This window comes from Gopherus evgoodei, chromosome 20, assembly GCF_007399415.2.
Source record: "Gopherus evgoodei ecotype Sinaloan lineage chromosome 20, rGopEvg1_v1.p, whole genome shotgun sequence".
Taxonomy (NCBI): domain Eukaryota; kingdom Metazoa; phylum Chordata; order Testudines; family Testudinidae; genus Gopherus; species Gopherus evgoodei.
In genome coordinates this window covers 14471936-14490776 of record NC_044341.1, presented here as the reverse complement: position 1 = coordinate 14490776, position 18841 = coordinate 14471936, and the positions used below count along the sequence as shown (strand labels likewise).

The window sequence follows — 18841 nt, the reverse complement described above, 5'->3', positions numbered from 1 at the left end:
GAGAGATGCTTGAACATGTGACCTGAGTGCACCCTGAAGCATAAAAAGAACCTCAAAGGTATTATTTAAAAAAAACAACTCTCATGATCTTTAAGTCAAGCTCATGAGTTTTTGGAGCCTGATTCATGTTGTGTCAATGCTTGTGGTGAATAGTGCTGGCTCCACTGAATGATGCAAAGAGGGAACTGGTGTCTGGGCCTTGGTCTCAGCCTCTGTGCGGGGGTGAATCTCACCCGTCAACTTTTGAAGTGACTACCAGGGAAGCCTGGGAAATCTGCCTTGTGGTACTGGAAGCCACAGCTTGACTTGGGGCTTTTCACCTGTCCAGGGCACTTCCAGAGCAGCTTCCATCCCATGACTGCAAAGTGTTTCCCCAAGATTAATGAAGACTTACAACACACTGCGAAACAGGTTTCTCTTGTAGCACACGGCTAGTGAGTGTATGCGCCACTGTCCTCTACTGGGTGGAAGTAGAACTTTTCCGCTATGTACCATAAGCCCTGTACTGCTACAAGCTGATGAGGATTCTTGTTTAATCCAACCATCAGGGGCCTGGACTTACAGAGCAGGCAGACTGAATTTTATTCCTGCAATCCCTGTGGAGTTTTAAGTGGTCGTAGCATGAAGAGAAATGCCTTGAGCGCTATCAGTGTATTACAATATTATTATATGCACGATGCAAAGCATGGAGAAGCTAAGTGGCTTGCCCAAGTCCACACGGCATGTCAACTCAGCAGTTCTGACACCCCACCCTGTGCTCTCAACACTAGCCAGACAGTCCCAGGAGCTAGGACGCTTGCATGCAGTCCCATTTCCCAGCCCTATCAATGGGAGCCATTCAGAGAGGCACTGCAGGAGCCAGAGTTTTAACAAGACTGACATATTACGCAGGCCATTATAATCAGTTTTAATGTACTGGAAGGTCAAGGTACAGGAGAGTTTCTAGCTCCCGTACAAAGACCCTTGACACAGCTGGGTAAAACTGGCATCATAATTGGACAGCCCACTCTCTTGCAGAGATCATTAACAATACCCCCCAGTAAAGTGCTCCAGACAGCAGTGGAGACTTTTGATTACACCCCGCGGGCAGTTGACAGTGCTCTGCCCGTTGGGGATGGACAGCAAACCCTCTCTCTTGGAGCTAGACTTGGTACCATGACGGACTCCCTTCCAGGTACAGCCAGCGCCAGGAAGAGAGACAGGGGCTGTCAGTCAATGAGCCCATTGTGGGCAAAGCCCTGCTGGCTGGGTTTCCGCTATGGCTGTTGGAAACCCAAATAAACTTTCCGCATATGCGTCTCGTGCGTCAGGCTGTGAAATCTGAACAGCCTGGCCCCCAAGGGCAGAGGGAGAGTCTTCGCCTGGGGGGGCCTGGGGCTTAGATCTTTACTCAGAGGCTTTGACTCCAAATGGTGCCCAATAAGAGGGAGAGAGAGAGAGGAGAGTCCATGGTTTCTGCAGGGTAGGTGCACCGGGGATGTATTTGTCTGCAGGAATCCCACGTGCTGGGTCAGCTGTGAGCCGAGTTTCCTTCCTGTCAATCTGGAAGTTTTCTTGATGTGCTGGGTGCAGTTGCAGAGCCCGATCCTGCTTTTAGCTCCTCTGGTCTCCAGTAGGCATGGAGGGTACTTGGCATCCAGAGGGATCGAGCCCTTCTTTTGGACAGGGGCTTCCAGAGTCAGGGAGTTAAATAATGCAGGTTACGGCCAAAATGGAACAAATGCGGGAGAGAGCAAGGGCAGGTCTACACTTATGACGCTGCATGTAGCACCTAGGTGGAGATGCTGCTGTGCCGAGGGGAAAGCTCAGGATGTAGTTAATCCACCTCCAGGAGAGGAAGTAGGTCTGTTGATGCGGGAAGCTCTCCCGCCAACATAGCTCTGTCTACCCCGAGGGGTTAAAGTCGGTATAACTACATTGCTCAGAAGTGTGGGTTTTTTAAACCCGAGCAACAGTTTTACTGACCTAGGTCTGTAGCATAGACCTGGCCAGAGAGAGAAACTAACAGCTGCAGACAAGGGAGAAATAAAGAAGTTTTAACTGAGCTGGGACAGGGGAAGAGATCCAAGGAGGCTGTGCCAAGGCACAGGATTGCGGAGGAGAAGGCTGTCGCACCAGCCATGGTGAGATTGCAGGGAGACGCACAGGGGCCGCTGGTGCCAGATAAGCAGATGCAGTGACAGCTGCAGAGGGAGATTCGGTCAGAGGCAGAGACCATGTAAAAATGTACCAGCAATTGCTGACCTGGTTGCCAAGACTGCATGTGGAAATGGGGCATTTCCCTGGGCAAGTCGCTGTGTAGCTGTCTGACTGCCGGGGGTGATGCCTGGTGTGCTCATGTGCTTACTGCAGTTGTGGCAGCTAGGCGTGCAATTGCACAAACATTTTACACATGGCCCTGCTCTCTGAAAATCCAGCTCTGTAAGAGAATGACACGGACCCTCCCATAAGCTGTACGGGACTTTTCTGATTCTAGGTGCCCTTTAAGGGTATTTTTTTGTGGCAGACCCTTATTCTAAGCCCTCCCAGTGATTGCTTCATTACCAATAAATCTGAGGCCGAGCCTGTTGGCTGATGGCAAGCAGAGTCTCAAAGCGTAAAATTTAGAGATGGGGAAGACCTATTAGGCCATTGTCTTAGCTACCTCGTCAACTGTACCCAGCCCGGGCCTCCATGAAAGCGATGGATTCTGCCTCTGATTGAGTCAATCTGAGGAGAGAGGCTCCCTCCACTTGCGGGGGTTGGATCGAAGTTCTAGGAGCGCTACGGGGACCCCTCAATAGATGGAAGAAAAGAAAGGTCTGTAAGATACACCTGTGGGGTCTAGGACTCCCTAACCCGTGCTGCACCATGACCGCTGACATTGAGCTCTCCAGTGACCTTGGGAAGGGCATTGTTTTATGGACCAGCCAGGCTCTCTATCTGAGATCCCTAGGTAGGGTGACCAGATGTCCCGATTTTATAGGGACAGTCCCGATATCTGGGGCTTTTTCTTATATAGGCTCCTATTACCTCCCACCCGTCCCGATTTTTCACACTTGCTGTCTGATCACCCTATCCCTAGGTCCTATAAACTTCCTCCAAGCCCTCACATCTCCCCCACCTGCGTCTGCTCCCCCACTCTGCGTCCTGTCACTTCCCTGTCAGGAAGGCTGGAGCAGCCTTCACAGGGAAATTGACCAGCTTTGGTGAGTTTCACTTAGCACTTTCTGTTCACCTGCACTAGCAGCAAAGAGAGAGGTTTCTGGGCTGGCCAGCTTCACGGAGCGTTTGTACAGCACCAGGGGACCTCGATCTTGGTTGGCACCTCTGCTGTGATGTTCATAATAATCACTGCGTTTCCCTTTGTAAGTTAATACATTTCAAAGCACATCTGCCTCTCCTCTCCTCTCCCCAAAACTTCACATTCATTTTGCCTGTCTGGTTCTAGCGGGAGCTGTACTATTCAATCTTCTCCGCTGAGTGAAGTCCATTGGATAATACTGAGTTCCTCTTTGAAAATAGCTCAGCAGGAGGAATTTCAAAACTCTGGGACTGTGTATTATTTGTGGAGCAAGAACTGTGTCTTCCTCTGCGTTTGGAATGTGCCTGGCACATTTTAGACACTACTGAGATAAATAATGGATGATAATAATAATGCAGAACATTAATATCTCTAGAGACAGAGGATCTAGGCCCAAACAGAGACCTTGGGTCATATTTTCAAAAGTGCTTAAGTGACTTAGGAGCCCAAGCCCCATTTTCAGAAGTGACTTAAGCACTTAAGAGCTTAAATCCCATTGACTTTCAAGAAGAGTTAGGATCCTAAGTGTCAATTTTGAAGATGGGACTTAGGATCCTAAATCACATAGGTACTTTGGGAAATTTTACCCCTTGTTACAAGCCCTCCTAGTGATATATGGGCAGCAACCTGCAGCTCTTAACCGTCCCCGAGGGGGCTGTGTGCATCCAGAAGATGGGCTGTAGGTGAGTGGCAGTGTGGTCCAATGGGTAGGGCACTGAACATGGCCCCACGGTTCCTGATCTCTATTTCCAGCTCATTCTGCTCCTCCTCCCACCCTTTCTCTATTGCAGTGTATTGCTCTTCAGCATGGGGACTGTTTCTAACTCTGTGTACGTGCAGCGCTTGACATAATGGGCCCGATCTGAGGCAGGGCCTTTGTGTGACAATATAATGCTGTTCCTAGTAAGTTCCCTAGATGACTTTCTCCTCTGCTTGATTCTAGGCACAGCGCTGGCGTAACGAAAACTACGAGAGACCTGTGGACCTGGAAGGGTCAGGGGATGACGACCCCTTTGCGGATGATGAAAGTGATGACCTCTATTCGGGGTCTGGCTCGGGATGTAAGTATAGAGTAAAGGCCCTAGGGGAGGGGATCAGATAAGAGCTCCCTGGCTGAATCCTGGGAGCTCTGCCGTTGCTTTCAGTGCTCGGCCTCTGAGGTAACTAGAGCATCAAGAGTGTCTTTTGCTCGGCTCCAGAGAAGGGAGTAAATTACAGCTCACCCATCCCCATGGGCACATGCCCTCTCCCAGCCCCCAGGGGATTGTTTCTGCAGGGTGAGGTTCTCCTGCTGACAGAAGCTCTGGGGAGTTCTGTGCTTGGCCTTCACATACAGGCCCTGCGGCGTTTGCAGGGTGCAGGGCGGCGTTTGCAGGGTGCTGGCACGTGTCAGTGTTACAGGGGGTCATTGCCTTTGTGAGGCATCAGGGTGTCTGGGGTGGCTCTCGGCCCTGGGTACCAGCCGCAGGGCTGGCTGTTAGAAACCAGGGCACAAACCCCAGACTGGCCATGAGCTCCCAAGTATCAAGTGTGAACTCCTCATGCCCTATAACAGCCTTACCATGGAGTCACAGACAGTCCCCTTGGGCACTCTGATCTGTCTTGCCATCCAGGCAAGCCTGCCTTTGGGATAGATGGTCCCTTACATAAAAAATCACAATATTCAGCTTACTGCCAGTCACTTACCACAGGTAAATTGCACCTTAGATCTCAAACCAAAGACAACATTTGTAGCCAATCCTATGAGAAACTAGGGAAAGGTTTATTGACTAACAAAAAGAAACGAGAGTTATTTACAAGGTTAAAACAGGTAAACGTACACACACAAATGAGGTTCTAAAAGCTAATCAAAGATTGTCTAATAAACAAGCTCTGTTTGTCCCTGAGGGCTAACCCAGGCCAAGCCTGGGGATCTTTTGCTTATGCTTAGACATTCTTGCCCCTCAGAGTCCAAGCAGCATAAGATACAGTTCCTTCCCATCGGGGATTTTTATTCCCTTCACCCAGAGTCCACGCTAATGGGATGCGCCCACTCACACGCCTCGTCTCCATGGTGTGGAGTGAGCCATCAACAAAGTCTTTTTTTCTCTGATGTTCTACAATGGCTCATTGGGTTCCCATGGGCCTTCTTGTGGGCAAGACCTGACAACTTCTGTGTAAACTAGTATTTCACACTCAGTAACGCTTCTCTCTTGGCTGAGGGGTTTCCAGTTTCAGGGCAAACGTTTTTATAGTTATAAAGCAAACACTTAGATATTACCTCAGAGCCTGGGATACCGATCTGATCAGCAAGATTAATGCAGGTAGCAACTTCTAAGCATTTCTTAAAGTCCAAACACTAGGCACATCTCTATAAAGCTAATCCCTGTTTCAGCAATACCAACACACAGGTGGGCCGGACTGGTGGCCTGCTCTGCAATTGGCAGTGTTCAGTGAGGCCTACGGGCCTGGGCACAAGCTGACACCTGGTTGCCAGCGTCACAGTGTGCACCCTTCTCCTCTCTATAGCTGGCACACAGATCCCCATAACTGCTGCTGTAGGGCAGTCAGCCCCAAACCCTGGGCATGCCGGCCACCCTGATCCCAGTTCTGTGGCTCTTGACTTCTCGGGGAAATCCCTGCTTGCTTCTCACAGGGCCGTGACTCTGCCCAGGCAGCAGCACATTCACAGCCTCACTTTTGCCTCCGTTGTAGATTTTGAGCAGGAGTCTGGGATCGAGACGGCGGTGAGGCTCCGCACGGACACGCTCCCCACCACCCCGGCCGGGCTGCCTGTCACATCTGTGCAGCCCGTGGCAACTCCCTTTGAAATGCTGCCTGTAGAAGAAACCACCCCTGAGCAGGCGACCAGCATCCTGTACATCCCCAGGGTGACAGAGGCACCGGTGATTCCCAGCTGGAAAGCAACTACCACCAGTGCCACGGCCAGTGACACCCCACCACCCGCAACGGCTGCTGCTGCTTCCAGCCCCACCACTCCCACTGCTAAACCAACAACCATCCGGAGGATCCTGCCCCCCTTCGTCACGACGACGGCCACAACGCGGGCCACCACTCTGGAAATGCCAGCCGCAGCTGTGACGGAAGCCAGCACGGTCACAGAGGCTGCCACGTCCCGGCTCGTCACCCCCAGCACTGCCAGGCCCAGAGCTGGCCCAAAGTCGAGCACCTCCAGGACCATGGTCGTCACAGAGAAAAGCACTGTCTTGCCGCCGCTGGCTGCTACCTTGGCCCCTACGGACGCACCCCAGGTATGGGACAAGGGCATATCTACCCTGGGTCACTGAAGGGGTGGAACCCTCTGCCCCGCCCCCAGGCTTGAGAGCCTAGGCTCTGGCCTGAGCTGCAGCATCACAGCCATGTCCACACAGCTCTGAGCACTGTGCGAACGAGAGGGTGAGGGAGGGTGATAGCTTGGGTCTCGGAGGAACGGCCAGACTGGGTCAGTCCAAAGGTCCACCTAGCCCAGTATCCTGTCTTCCAACAGTGGCCAGTGCCAGGTGCCCCAGAGGGAATGAACAGAACAGAGAATCATCAAGTGATCCATCCCCTGTCACCTATTCTCAACTTCTGGCAAACAGAGGCTAGGGACACCATCCCTGCCCATCCTGGCTAATAGCCATTGATGGACCTGTCCTCCAGGTCTGAGTCATTTCTGAGTCATTTTTTCTGAGTCATTTCCTGCCAGACAGAGGAGGGCACATCAGAGGGAGCTCCAAGAAAAGCAACAAGAACAACTGGGGAGGTGTAAGGATCAGAACGTAGGAAGCGAAAGACCCCTGAGTGGAGAGGGGCTAAGCAACGGCCTCGGAGGGGATGAGGAGTGTAACGCTCCATGGGTATCTGGTTGTGCAGGAAATGAGGAGAGGAGAGGTTAGGACAGCACAGGAGGGCACAACTGGCCAATGGGGTGGGACTGTGCAGCACAGATCGGTAAGACAGATCCGCTGCATAGTGTCCTCACTGCTCGAGTCCTTTGAATTACATCCCTAGTTAGACTGGTCCAATTTTCAAGTGTGGACGAGGCCTCGGACTCCGTGCATGCTCAGTTCTAGTGACATGCTGGAAGGCGGCACGTGGCCCTTTGCTGGACATAATCCCCAAAGCCATGTCACTTGCAGCCAGCAGGGTGGTCGACCCCGATGGGGTCAGGACAAGGGGTTCCAGCCCAGAGCTCTGAGCACAAATCCAAGGTGACCTTGTGGGGAAATGGGGTGGGGGCCTGGTCTACACACATTGTTTGCACTGGTATAACTCTGTTGGAGAGAGGGCGATTACTGACATAGCTACATTGGTACAACCCAAGTATGGCCGCAGCTGTGTTAGTATAGTGGTGTCTATGGAGGTATAGCTTATCCATGCTGGAAGAGGACCAGGAGTAGCCCCTGGGAACTCAGATCACTGCATTCATGCTACGGTTAGTATCCCGGGACAGTTCAAGCTGTGAAATTTCTATGGGCCAAGTCCTTAAGCAAAGCAGCAAGGGACACAGGGGCTGGCGGGGCCTTGTGCGCAGGGGTGGCTTTGTAAAGACAAAGCCGGGAAGGGTGGGATCGGGTCGGATCCTGCAGCCACTGCTTTGCACCCTGAGCTCTGGCATTTCCAAAGGCCAGCTCCCCTGGGCTCCTTTGAACATCCCCGCCATGGTGTATGAATGGGACGAGCACCGCCAACCGTGCTCCTGGAGAGGCACAAAGCCGCACTGGTCAGAAACGGCTTCGCCACATTGAAATAATAATGCAAAGCCCCTGAGTGTCCCGTCCTCTTATCCCTCCAGCCACTTAATCCCTCTCTCCAGCATGTTCACTGTCTGTCTTAGGAGGAGAAGGGGCTTTGCTGAAGGAGTCAGCAATGTGAATTTTTCCGGGAAAGGAGGGAACAACCAATGTCGGGATGGTCTTGGTGGGTTTTTTACTGACCTGAAGGTTTAGGAAGCATTGAATGAAGTGATGACCTAGCAGGATGTGGACAGAGCTATGTGGGGTGCAGGATTCTTCTCACACCCAGGCCTGTCAACACGGGGGAGCAAAGGGGGTAATTGCCCAGAGGCCCAGGCGATTTAAAAGGCCTCGGGGACCTGGCTGCTGTTTTTCACTGTTCTGCCCTGGGGCCCGGAATTGCTGTCTGCCCCCACCCCCTGCGCCTTCCATCTTTGCATTTGCTTCTCATCCCTAATTGTTTCTCGGTACGTCTCATTCCAAGGCCTGGCCCCTCAATTACCTCGTTCCTTTACCGGTTTGTTTCCAGTGCGCGTGGGGCTGTACAGACCATAGCTGTATGTGGCCAAGTTTGGGGTGGAAGTGCTCTTGACAGAAGTACCGAGAGAATCAGGGCCGTGCACGGGGCTGTTCTGTTCTTTCTCACTGGGCATTACTTTTAGTGCTGACGGCTCAGAAATCCAGGTCTGTCCCAGCCTGTCCTGGGAGCCTTCCCACTAAAACAGCTTCCAGTCTGGCTCTTTGCGTGGCCTGCCCTGTGGTTCCTGGGGAGCTGTGGGTGATGGAGGGAGGAGCTCCCTGGCCCAGCCTGTGCCCATCTCATTGAGGGTGTTGAAGATCAGCGCAAGGACCTCGAATTTGTGCCAGTGCTGAGGAGGGCACCAGGGTAGCGAGTGGTGGCCTGAGCAGCAGGCTGAGGTTGAAGGCTGTTGTCTTTATTCCCAGACACGGGGGAGTTCTTAGGCACACAGATTGCCGCTAGGACCTGGAGTAGCAGCGATGAGGCTATGAGCGCTGTAAAGCGCTGCGCTTGGAGAACAGACATCTTTTGTTTGGGGTGACCTCCGGGGCAGGCAAGACAAGCCGAGGTTTGGGTCAAGGGAAGGTCACAGCAGAGCAAGGGCAGATGGCCCCTGCCCGTGTCCTCAGGTGCCTGAAACAACCTCAGGGATGGAGCTGGCTATTGAATGATTGATCCAGAGACAGGCTCTCTGCAGAGAGGCAGTAGGCAGAGCACAGATGGGTGATCTGAGACCAGCTCCCTAGCCATGGTGGGGGAAGCAGTTGAGAGGAAGGCTGGCTTTATGGTCAGACACTGCGGGTTCGGTTCCTGACTCTGCCTCTCGCCTGTTGGGTGACTGTAGGCAAGTCACTTCCCCTCACTGTCCCCAGCTGAAGAACAGGGCTAATGATCCTGACCCACCCTGTAAAGCGCTGTGAGATCTGCTCAGATCTGGGTCCAAACTTTGAACTCAGGCCCTGTTTTTGCTTTTCTGCAAACTGGCCTAACCAGTCCCATGGGAGTTGGGCGCCTAACCTGCTTAGGTGCGTTGGAAAATCCGTCAGGCACCTATCTGCATCTTTAGACACCGGAACAGCTGTGTGAATCTGGCCTTTGCAATCTAAGTGAGCTCCAATGACATAGGAACACAAAACCAGCCAGAATGGGTCAGACCAAAGGTCCATCTAGCCCAGTGTCCTGTCTTCCAACAGTGGCCAATGCTGGATACTTCAGAGGGAATGAACAGAACAGGGCAATTTATTGAGTGATCCATTCCCTGTCATTCAGTCCCAGCTTCTGGCTGTCAGAGGTTTAGGGACACCCAGAGGAGGGGTGACCATCTTGGCTATTGATGGATCTATCCTCCAGAAACTTATCTAATTCTTTTTCATATCCACTTATACATTTGGCCTTCACAACATCCCCTGGCAATGAGTTCCACAGGCTGAGTATGCATTATGTGAGGAAGTACTTCCTTCAGTTCGCTTTAAACCTGCTGCCTATTAACTTCTTTGGGTCATTGTGTTATGTGAAGGGGTAAATTAACACTTCCTTATTCACTTTCTCCACACCAATCATGATTTTATAGACCTCGATCACATCCTCCCACCCCACAGCTGTCTCCTTCGGAATCTGAACAGTCTTTTTAATCTCTCCTGATATGGAAACTGGTCCATGCTCTAAAATCAGCTTTGTTGCCCTTCTCGATACTTTTTCCAATTTAATTAGGGCTGTCAAGCGGTTAAAAAAATTAATCGTGATTAATCGTGCGATTAAAAAAGTTAAACAATAAATGAATACCATTTATTGAAATATTTGTGGATGTTTCCCACATTTTCAAATACACCGATTTCAATTACAGCACTGAATACAACGTGTTCAGTGTGCACTTTATATTTATTTTTGATTACAAATATTTGCACTGTAAAAAAACCAAAGGAATAGTATTTTTCAATTCACCTCATACAAGTACTGTAGTGCAATCTCTTTATCATGAAAGTTGAACTTAGAAGTGTAGAATTATGTAAAAAAAAAAAACTGCATTAAAAAATAAAACAATGTAAAACTTAAGAGTCTACAAGTCCACTCAGTCCTACTTCAGCCAGTCGCTCTGACAAGCAAGTTTGGTTACAATTTGCAGGAGATAATGCTGCCTGCTTCTTGTACACAATGTCCAGGGCCAGCTCCAAGGTTTTTGCCACCCCAAGCGGCAGGGGGAAAAAAAAAGAGCCGTGATCGCAATCAGCAGCACTTCGGCGGCAGTTCCACTGCATTGCTTCATTCTTTGGTGGCAATTCGGCAGCAGGTCCTTCCCTCCAAGAAGGACTGAGGGACCGGCCGCCGAAGAGCCAGACGTGCCGCCCCTTTCTGTTGGCTGCCCCAAGCACCTGCTTGCTGCACTGGTGCCTGGAGCCGGCCCTACAATGTCACCTGAAAGTGAGAACAGGCAATCGCATGGCACTGTTGTAGCCAGCATCGCAAGATATTTACGTGCCAGATGCGCTAAAGATTCATACGTCCCTTCATGCTTCAAGCACCATTCCAGAGGACATGTGCCCATGCTGATGACAGGTTCTGTTTGATAACAATCCAAAGCAGTGCAGACCGATGCATGTTCATTTTCATCCCCTGAGTCAGATGCACCAGCAGAAGGTTGATTTTCTTTTTTGGTGGTTCGGCTTCTGTAGTTTCCACATCAGAGTGCTGCCCTTTTAAGACTTCTGAAAGCATCCTCCACACCTCGTCCCTCTCAGATTTTGGACAGCCTTCACATTCTTAAATCTTGGGTCGAGTGCTGTAGCTATCTTTAGAAATCTCACACTGGTACCTTCTTTGCGTTTTGTCAAATCTGCTGTGAAAGTGTTCTTAAAATGAACAAGTACATAAGGGGTTGTTACAAGGGGAGGCAGAAATTTTTTTCTTCTTAACCACTGAGGACAGGACAAGAAGCAATGGACTTAAATTGTAGCAAGGGAGGTTTAGGTTGCACATCAGGAAAAGCTAATGGAACTAAAGCAGGATCGGGCCCACTGGGGGCAGGTTAGTTGGCATGCGGGGGGCTGGCAGGTAGGCTGGCCCGTGGGGATTGGGCCCACGGGGGCTAGCAGGGAGGCCGGCCTGCAGGGATGGGGCTGTGGGGAACTGGCGGGTAGGTTGGCCTGTGGGGATCAGGCCTTCGGGGGGCTGGCAGGTAGGTTGGCCCATGGGGATTGGGCCCGTGGGGGGGTGGCGGATCGGTTGGCATGCGGGGAGATGGCGAGGAGGCCGACCTGCAGGGATTGGGCTGTGGGAAGCTGGCAGGTAGGTTGGCCTGCGGAGATCGGGCCCGCGGGGGGTGGCACGGAGGTTGGCCTGCAGGGATCAGGCCCACGGGGAGCTGGCGGGTAGGCTGGCCCACGGGGATCAGGCCCGCGGGAGGCTGGCGTGGAGGTTGGCCTGCAGGGATTGGGCCATGGGGAGCCGGCAGGGAGGTTGGACCGTGGGGATCGGGCCATCGGGAGATGGCAGGAAGGCTGGCCTGCAGGGATCAGGCCTGCGGGGAGCTGGTGGGTAGGTTGGCCTGCAGGGACTGGGCCCGCAGGGAGCTGGTGGGTAGGTTGGCCTGCAGGGATCGGGCCCGCAAGGAGCTGGTGAGTAGGTTGGCCTGTAGGGATCGGGCCCCCGGGGAGCTGGTGGGTAGGTTGGCCTGCAGGGATCGGGCCCGTGGGGAGCTGGTGGGTAGGTTGGCCCGCAGGGATTAGGCCTGCAGGGAGCTGGTGGGTAGGTAGGCCTGCAGGGATCAGGCCCGCAGGGAGCTGGTGGGTAGGTTGGCCCACGGGGATCAGGCCTGCAGGGAGCTGATGGGTAGGTTGGCCTGCAGGGATCGGGCCCCCGGGGAGCTGGTGGGTAGGTTGGCCCGCGGGGATCAGGCCCGCAAGGAGCTGGTGAGTAGGTTGGCCTGTAGGGATCGGGCCCCCGGGGAGCTGGTGGGTAGGTTGGCCCGCGGGGATTGGGCCGTCGGGAGATGACGGGAAGGCTGGCCTGCAGGGATCAGGCCTGCGGGGAGCTGGTGGGTAGGTTGGCCTGCAGGGATCGGGCCCGCGGGGAGCTGGTGGGTAGGTTGGCCTGCAGGGATCAGGCCTGCGGGGAGCTGGTGGGTAGGTTGGCCTGCAGGGATTGGGCCCATGGGGAGCAGGTGGGTAGGTTGGCCTGCAGGGATCAGGCCCGCAGGGAGCTGATGGGTAGGCTGGCCTGCAGGGATCAGGCCTGCGGGGAGCTGGTGGGTAGGTTGGCCTGCAGGGATTGGGCCCATGGGGAGCAGGTGGGTAGGTTGGCCTGCAGGGATCAGGCCCGCAGGGAGCTGATGGGTAGGTTGGCCTGCAGGGATCGGGCCCGCGGGGAGCTGGTGGGTAGGTTGGCCTGCAGGGATCGGGCCCCCGGGGAGCTGGTGGGTAGGTTGGCCTGCAGGGATCAGGCCCGCGAGGAGCTGGTGGGTAGGTTGGCCTGCAGGGATCAGGCCTGCGGGGAGCTGGTGGGTAGGTTGGCCTGCAGGGATTGGGCCCGTGGGGAGCAGGTGGGTAGGTTGGCCTGCAGGGATCAGGCCCGCAGGGAGCTGATGGGTAGGTTGGCCTGCAGGGATCGGGCCCGCGGGGAGCTGGTGGGTAGGTTGGCCTGCAGGGATTGGGCCCACAGGGAGCTGGTGGGTAGGTTGGCCTGCAGGGATCGGGCCCGCAGGGAGCTGGTGGGTAGGTTGGCCCACGGGGATCAGGCCCGCTGGGAGCTGGTGGGTAGGTTGGCCTGCAGGGATCGGGCCCGCGGGGAGCTGGTGGGTAGGTTGGCCTGCAGGGATCAGGCCTGCGGGAAGCTGGTGGGTAGGTTGGCCTGCAGGGATTGGGCCCATGGGGAGCAGGTGGGTAGGTTGGCCTGCAGGGATCAGGCCCGCAGGGAGCTGATGGGTAGGTTGGCCTGCAGGGATCGGGCCCGCGGGGAGCTGGTGGGTAGGTTGGCCTGCAGGGATTGGGCCCGCAGGGAGCTGGTGGGTAGGTTGGCCTGCAGGGATCGGGCCCGCGGGGAGCTGGTAGGTAGGTTGGCCCGCGGGGATCGGGCCGTCGGGAGATGACGGGAAGGCTGGCCTGCAGGGATTGGGCCCATGGGGAGCAGGCGAGACCTCGCGAGGTCATCTAGTCCAGTCCCCTGCGCTCAAGTCAGGACTAAGTATTATCTAGACCATCCCTGACAGCTGTTAGTCCAAACTGCTCTTAAAAATCCCCAAAGATGGGGATGTCTAATGCTCCTTGCGATCTGGTGGGACATTTCAAGGAAGCTGTAAGCTGGGCTGGACTGACCCAGCTACCCGGCGCTCAGCCCCAGACCGCCCGACTTGCCTTCCCCCAGGTGGTGCCACACTGCAATAGCTGCCTCGGGTCCCAAAGTCTCTCTCGCTGTCTCAGACGGGGGCGGGGATGGAGCTGGGGACATCTGGCAGGGGAAAGGCAGAGCGAAGCTCAAAGCAGTTTCTCCTCAAGGTTTGTCCTCCAAGCCTTTGGTCGACTGACTCCCTCTCCTCCTCCGTCTCGTTCCCTTCCCCAGACCAAGCTGCTGGACGTGACCATGTCCACGTCCCTCGACAGCGAGCTGGAGGTTCCTGTCAGCGGAGGACCCAGCGGGGACTTCGAAATCCGCGAGGAGGAAGACACAACTCGGCCAGAGCTCAATAACGAAGTGATCGCCGCGGTTACCCTGGCAGCAGAGCCGGGGCTGGGGAAGAATGCAGAGCCCGGCCTCATAGACAATACGATAGACTCTGGGAACTCGGCTGCCCAGCTCCCCCAGAAAAACATCCTGGAGAGGAAAGAAGTGCTAATAGGTGAGGCCTGAGGCTCTGGTGCTGACAGGGAGTTCGAAACTCTGCAAAAGGCCCTAGTGACCCCTCACCACCCTAAACTCCACACAGTTGACTGGGAGGTGGGTGGGGCAGAAAGGGAGGTAGGCAAATAAAAAGGCTCCCGATTTATTATTGTTAAATCTCTCGGGGGGGTTCAGTGGTGATTTTTGGATGTCTGGGGTCAGCAGTGCTGTTGGTGACCAGGAGACCTCATTATCCTGCTCACTGACCGGCTCTTTCCTTTGTTCTCCGTTGCAGCTGTCATCGTGGGCGGCGTGGTCGGGGCTCTCTTTGCTGCCTTTCTGGTCATGCTGCTCATCTACCGGATGAAGAAGAAGGACGAAGGGAGCTACACGCTGGAGGAGCCAAAGCAGGCGAACGTCACATACCAAAAGCCCGACAAGCAGGAGGAGTTCTATGCATAACAGAGCCCAGAGTGCCTCTCTCTCCATTTCACTCGATTTCTGGTTCAATTTCCCTCTGCCCCCACCCTCCCCCAGCCAATCTCTGTCTCTTGCTCTCTTTCTGATGGGACTGTGAGTTGAACAAACAAACAAACACTATAATAAAAAGAAAAAAAACAGCTTCAGTTAAAATATATACAAATAAAGCGTCACCGATTTAAAACGAATCCCGTAACCTTTCTCCAGCGGACGCAGCGTTTGCAGGGGACAGCAAGCGTGAGGAGCGAACGGGCAGCCAACTTTCAGTGCCTATGCGAACACTCCTCGGACGACAGCATGCTTGGGTGGTCATTTTCCTGATGATGGTTGGAGTTTCCTGGGTTTACCAAACAACAAGACTGACTCTGAGGTCTGAACACCTGTTACCAGAATTGGGGTAGGGGTGGGAGTTTGGGGAGAGGGAGGGGTTTCTTTCTTTCTGTGGGGTTGGGGGTTTGGTTTCTTACTGGGACTCGCTGCTCCATGGCTGTATTCGGAAAGAGGATGCGACTGTCAAATACAATTTCAAGCCTTGAAAAAGCACAATGAGATGAAACAGCTAATGCTGTGGTTTGCTCTCGGAATGAAAAATGGCCAGTGGGCTGGAGCTGAGCTTTTAGAGCACCTCCTCAGAGAGTTCACATAGCTGCAGGGAGCCCCGGTTGGCAGTTGTGTGGGGCTCCCTTCCTCACACTGCTTCACTTCATTTGCATTGCTGTGCACAGAGACCTTAAGTGTATAGAAACCATGTTTTGGGGGCTGGCGAGGGCTTGGTTGAAAGGGACCTTGCTGTTGCTGGGTTTTCACTGTGACGAACAAAACTCAGCTATTGCAGTATTCCCTGCTCTTTGCAAACAACCAGCGCTGGTGGTTTGAAGGGAACCAGGATAATGGGGGCAGGGGGGATTGACAAGAACAACAACAAGAGGCTAAGAGGTCTTTTGTGTTCCTTTGAATGTGATAATATTTCACAGACCTCATCCAGCCGCGCTTTGCAGCCATTCTCCTCAGATGTTGTTTGGTGATAGCTCCTGTCAAATTGCAGATACCCCAGGACATTAAGAAAATAAAGGAGACAACGGTAGGTTTTCAAGGGTCACTGTCAGGACACATTAGCTCCATGATGTATCATTAATTAAATCCAAGACTGATATGTTTCCATTATTTTTTTTAGTTTTTATTTTTAAAACTCCTGTTCAAACTTTACAGCTAGGAACTGATTGACTTCCAATGGGCTTTGGATCAGCTTCACATGGGAGCCCAAAAGGGTAACCAACTAGAAGCAACGGTTAAACTGACTAATGTGTTTTGAATCCTCTGAGGTGCGTTTAAGATGGAAAGGATATAAGTGGCACGAGGGCCCAATCCAGAGCCCAGGGATTGGGCCCATAGGGTTGAATATTCAGTGAGAAATTTGAATTGGCCGGCTTTAATAATCTAAAGGGCTGTTCACGATACAGTTAAGGAAACTGAGTTTTTAAAAAGATGATTTGGATCTGGACCATGTTCCTTTGAGGCCCTCACTTTGCTATTGTATTAATTTAAAAAAAAGCAGTCAACATCCTTATGTCACCTACTAGTCTGACTCTTTGAACCCTTCCCAAGGCTGAGTTGCGAGTGGAGGTTTATCCGTATACTAGTGGCTAATGTGGACTTTTAGTTCAGGCAGTATAGACACAGGCATTTGCATTCTGATGTGCTTGGGTCAATCCCCACAAATAACCAACCCGAAGCTGTTGTGACCCATGGAACTCTCTCGTGGATCAGTGTGGGCACACGTCATTGGGAACAGGATATGCCTTGTGAGGGATCTTGGGGACTTGTCTTAGTGGGCCACACCGGGGACAATCTGCTCATGGAGCCAGAAAAAGTTTTGGCATAGCCCAGAGAACAAAGCAGCTCTGGCATGTGGATGGGAGAGGAGAATTGTGGCCAAAGCAAACATTTGGTGATACCAGCTGTTATCTGATGAAAGGCACAAGAATGACAACCCAGGCTTGGTTCTGATGTCACAATGTCAGCAGAGTTATTCCTGATTGATTCCGGTGTAACTGACAGCAGAATGAAGCTGTCAGTCATAAGAAACGGCTCCTCCAGGGCTGCCAGGAGGTGAGAGCCAAATGTTTCAAGGTTTGGTGCAAATCTGGATGGAGGGTTTTTTTTCCCACCAGCTTTAGGCTGAGATTTTTTTTCAAGAAGGACTTTGATTTTGAGTGTCTTTATTTTTAGGACTGTATTGAGACCTTAAAGGGGGCTAATTCTCCGGGGTGAATTCTGAAAATCAAGCCCCTTATAGATGTCTCAATTTGGGCACCCTAAAGACTGAGGCAACCAAAAATCATTAGTCCCCTTTGAAAGACAAGGTCCTAATCTTTTGAGACTATATTAAAATCTCCAAGCTTAATCTTTTAAGTTTTGCTTTTCTCAGCTTCCTCATTAATCTGCGCCATTCTATTTTTTCCCTTAATAGTCTGAAGTACTGTAATACAACTTTTTCTTTTAATCCACGTTAGACTTCTCAGCTGGTATTAAATTGTAATCCCGATACTTAAATCTTTTACAGGTTCGGAAGGGAGTAATGATCTCAAAATGCGAGTGTTAGAGCAGGCTGAAAAATCGTTCTTTGCTTTCTCTTAAAAGAATTTAAAGTACAAAATGACAAAAATATCGTTAATTAAAACACTGATCAGAGTTGACCAATGTCATAATTTATTGTCCAGTAGCTGCTGCCACCAACCTCTTTCTGTGTCTCTCTTGGACTAGAAAGCCAATGTGATCTCAAGGACATTTTTATCTTGGTTTGTAGCACACCTTTTCTTTTTTAAAAAATTTAAATCGGTCACCAATAGGCCCTTCCAACTGTCTCAGCTATCCAGAAGTGAAAGGGTAGATGTAAGACTAAAGCAGGAATAATCACTCCAGATGTGTTTGATGTCTTCTCTTCTGTGCATAGGCTGGGGAACTGGAAGTAGCTATACCATGAATATGGCTTCCTGTATCTTAATTTGTTGGAGGAAATCATCCAAGATCTATCAATAATCAAATGCTGCAAGGATTTGATCCACAGCCCATCAGAATCATAGGAAAGACTCCTCTTGACTTCAGTGGGGTTAGGATTGTGGGACCCAACTGGAAGTCAAAGGGAGTTGGAGGATTAACTCTGTTGGGTACTTCTGAAAATCCTGCTATCAATACATGAAGAATATGAGTTTCTCCAGGGGTTTTGGTGGGACTCCTGGTGTGAGCCTTAATCAAAGGGAGGGGAGGGTGGAAAGCAGGTGGTTTCCCCCAGCTGTTGATCTGGTAATGAAACAGGAGGAAATGCATTATGAAAATCAACTTGCGGTAGGTACCATGTAAGGCAGCATCTTACCAAACCCTGGGCTTGTGTGGCTAGGGGACATGGAGCAAATCTTTGGTTACCTTCTCTACTTCCCTTTCCTATCTTCTTCAAATGCTGGTTGGTTTATAGGGCCTAATTCGGTGAGGTGCTGGGTGCCCTCAGCTCCAATGGGCTTGTAGTCAAGAAAGGAAACCCCAGAATGGGATTTCAGTAATTCCACGTCTGAAGTTCTGGCTCTGCACGTGCTGCCTCTTATCCTATGACCTGCAGTACAGAGCAGGTCTTGATGATCGCCTGGAAAGCTTCAGCAAGCCCAGGACACAACTGCCCTCCAGCCCCAGGGGTTCTGAATTCACAACAGCGCTTCTGACTTTGCAGTCACTCCCACTTCGAACCCGGGCAGTTACAATCTGTCTCCCTGTTTTAACTGAACTTCTGACCTGTGGAATTTTCTTCTTCCAGGTGTCAATCAAAGGCTGGATGCTGCTGCTGCATGGTGGAAGGTGCAGGTTTTTGTCCTGGCTTGTGGCTTAACACCAGCTAGCCAATGGAAAGTCAGTTGGATGTAACTTGTTTCCCAGCAGCCGCAGCATTGGCTTTTAGGGATCCCTCTTTGGGTAGCCCATATGCTAAGGTGATGGACAGTCTTTAACCGCTGAAATCAGAGCTTAGCTGACAAGGCTCCAGCC

The 18841-nt window shown here is 52.2% G+C and overlaps 1 protein-coding gene across 1 annotated transcript in view; it reads left to right on the top strand.

The window, feature by feature from the left end:
* Nucleotides 1-17505, top strand: part of SDC3 (syndecan 3) — a 173535-nt gene extending 156030 nt beyond the window's left edge. The window contains exons 2-5 of the mRNA XM_030539206.1: nucleotides 4227-4344; nucleotides 5978-6534; nucleotides 14072-14348; nucleotides 14625-17505. Coding sequence (XP_030395066.1) covers nucleotides 4227-4344; nucleotides 5978-6534; nucleotides 14072-14348; nucleotides 14625-14791 — 1119 coding nt within the window. The 3' untranslated portion in view covers nucleotides 14792-17505. The remainder of the gene's footprint in view (nucleotides 1-4226; nucleotides 4345-5977; nucleotides 6535-14071; nucleotides 14349-14624) is intronic.
* Nucleotides 17506-18841: the final 1336 nt, after the last annotated feature.